Here is a 1,846-nt window from a genome sequence, read left to right as displayed (position 1 = left end):
GCGTGCGCGGGTAACATGGGGGTGCGCGCATGCGCGGTGTGCGCGGGTGTGCAAGGGAGGGACGCGTGAGTGTGCAAGGGATGTGTGTGTGACACTGCATGGGTGTGCAAGGCAGGGTGTGTGTGACACTGCATGGCAGGGGGTGTGTGACACTGCATGGGTGTGCAAGGGATGTGTGTGTGACACTGCATGGGTGTGCAAGGCAGGGTGTGTGTGACACTGCATGGCAGGGGGTGTGTGACACTGCATGGGTGTGCAAGGGATGTGTGTGTGACACTGCATGGGTGTGCAAGGCAGGGTGTGTGTGACACTGCATGGCAGGGGGTGTGTGACACTGCATGGGTGTGCAAGGGATGTGTGTGTGACACTGCATGGGTGTGCAAGGCAGGGTGTGTGTGACACTGCATGGCAGGGGGTGTGTGACACTGCATGGGTGTGCAAGGGATGTGTGTGTGACACTGCATGGGTGTGCAAGGCAGGGTGTGTGTGACACTGCATGGCAGGGGGTGTGTGACACTGCATGGGTGTGCAAGGGATGTGTGTGTGACACTGCATGGGTGTGCAAGGCAGGGTGCGTGTCCTGCAGTGTGTGTGCAGGCCTGGGCGTGCTGCTCTGCGCACCCACACACATCCCCTTGCACACTCACTCACTGTCACCCCCCAGCTCTGCTGCACGTGCAGGGCACGGTGTGTGTCCATGTTCAAGGGCTGGCGCCCCTCGCACACTCCTCTTCCACACCCACACAGGACCCCCTGGGCTCCCTCATCACCACCATCCCCTTTATTGTGCCGTGGGAGCAGCAGGGCCCTCTCGATGTCCCTCCTGATGTCCCTCCCGCTGTCCCCCTGCCACCCCCAGCCCCACCAGCCGCTCGCTGCCCTCCCAGAGTGCCCGTGCCAGGCGGTCATCACGGCCTGCCGGCCATGGCAGCCGGGGGCCACAGTCAGTGAAGTAGCGGCCACTGAGGGGCTCGAGGCCCTCCTGCGTGGCGCAGTCCAGCACCACCTGTGCCCCCTCAGACGGGTCCAGGAACAGCAGCCAGGCCAGCGGCAGCAGCAGCGGCTTCAGCCACAGCGGCGCGTGCCGGAACAGAGAAGTGTTGACGAACCCTGTGGGAGATTGGCACATATGGAGCGTCCTCCATGGACTGTCCCCCATGGAGCGTCCCCCTGTGTGCCCCAGTGGATGGGCACCTAAGGGAGATGGCCAAGGTGGCCTTGGCATGGGCAGCACGGCTGTGATTGTCCCCAGGCACTGCCACGCTTGTCCTGGCCGTGCAAGGCCGGGGAGGGGGTGTGTGGGTGTGCCCCATGTGAGGACATGTGCAAAGGGAGATGCCATGCAAAGGGACACATATGAGAAGGGACACACTGTATAAAGGGCTATGTTGTGCAAAGGGACACTGTAAAAGGAACACACTGTATAAAGGAGCACAGTGCAAGGTGACAAGGTGCAAAGGGACATGCCAAGATAAGGGACACACCATGAAAGGAGACACTGTGCACAGGGACACACGCAAAGGGCCGCACAGCACAACAGGAAGATGCTCCCCGTGCAGGAATTCCCTGTGATACAGCAGCAAAGCACAAGGCCACCCCCACAGAGGGACACAACGGGACACAGAGGTGTGCAGATCACAGACAGACACCAAAGGCGAGCTGGGTCCTACCTGGGTGCACGGCGTAGCAGGTGACCTGTGTGCCCTGCTCACGCGTGGCCAGCTCACGGGCGTGCAGCACGTTGGCCAATTTGCTGTCACAGTAGTCCTGGAAGGTGGAGAACAGCCCCGAGGGCGGCCGGCCCAGGGATTCAGGGTGCAGGTGGCCGGCGCAGTGAGCGCTGGAC

General features: G+C 62.1%; 1 protein-coding gene across 1 annotated transcript in view; it reads right to left on the bottom strand.

The window, feature by feature from the left end:
* The window catches only part of FLOT2 (flotillin 2), a 22,183-nt gene that overhangs the window by 18,630 nt on the left and 1,707 nt on the right, over positions 1–1,846 (bottom strand). The window contains exon 3 of the mRNA XM_017735163.1: positions 1,671–1,840. Coding sequence (XP_017590652.1) covers positions 1,671–1,840 — 170 coding nt within the window. The remainder of the gene's footprint in view (positions 1–1,670; positions 1,841–1,846) is intronic.

This window comes from Corvus brachyrhynchos, unplaced genomic scaffold (genome assembly GCF_000691975.1).
Source record: "Corvus brachyrhynchos isolate BGI_N302 unplaced genomic scaffold, ASM69197v1 scaffold145, whole genome shotgun sequence".
Classification (NCBI taxonomy): Eukaryota; Metazoa; Chordata; class Aves; order Passeriformes; family Corvidae; genus Corvus; species Corvus brachyrhynchos.
Note: the sequence above shows the minus strand (reverse complement) of the source record. Positions and strands in the feature narration are given on the sequence as shown.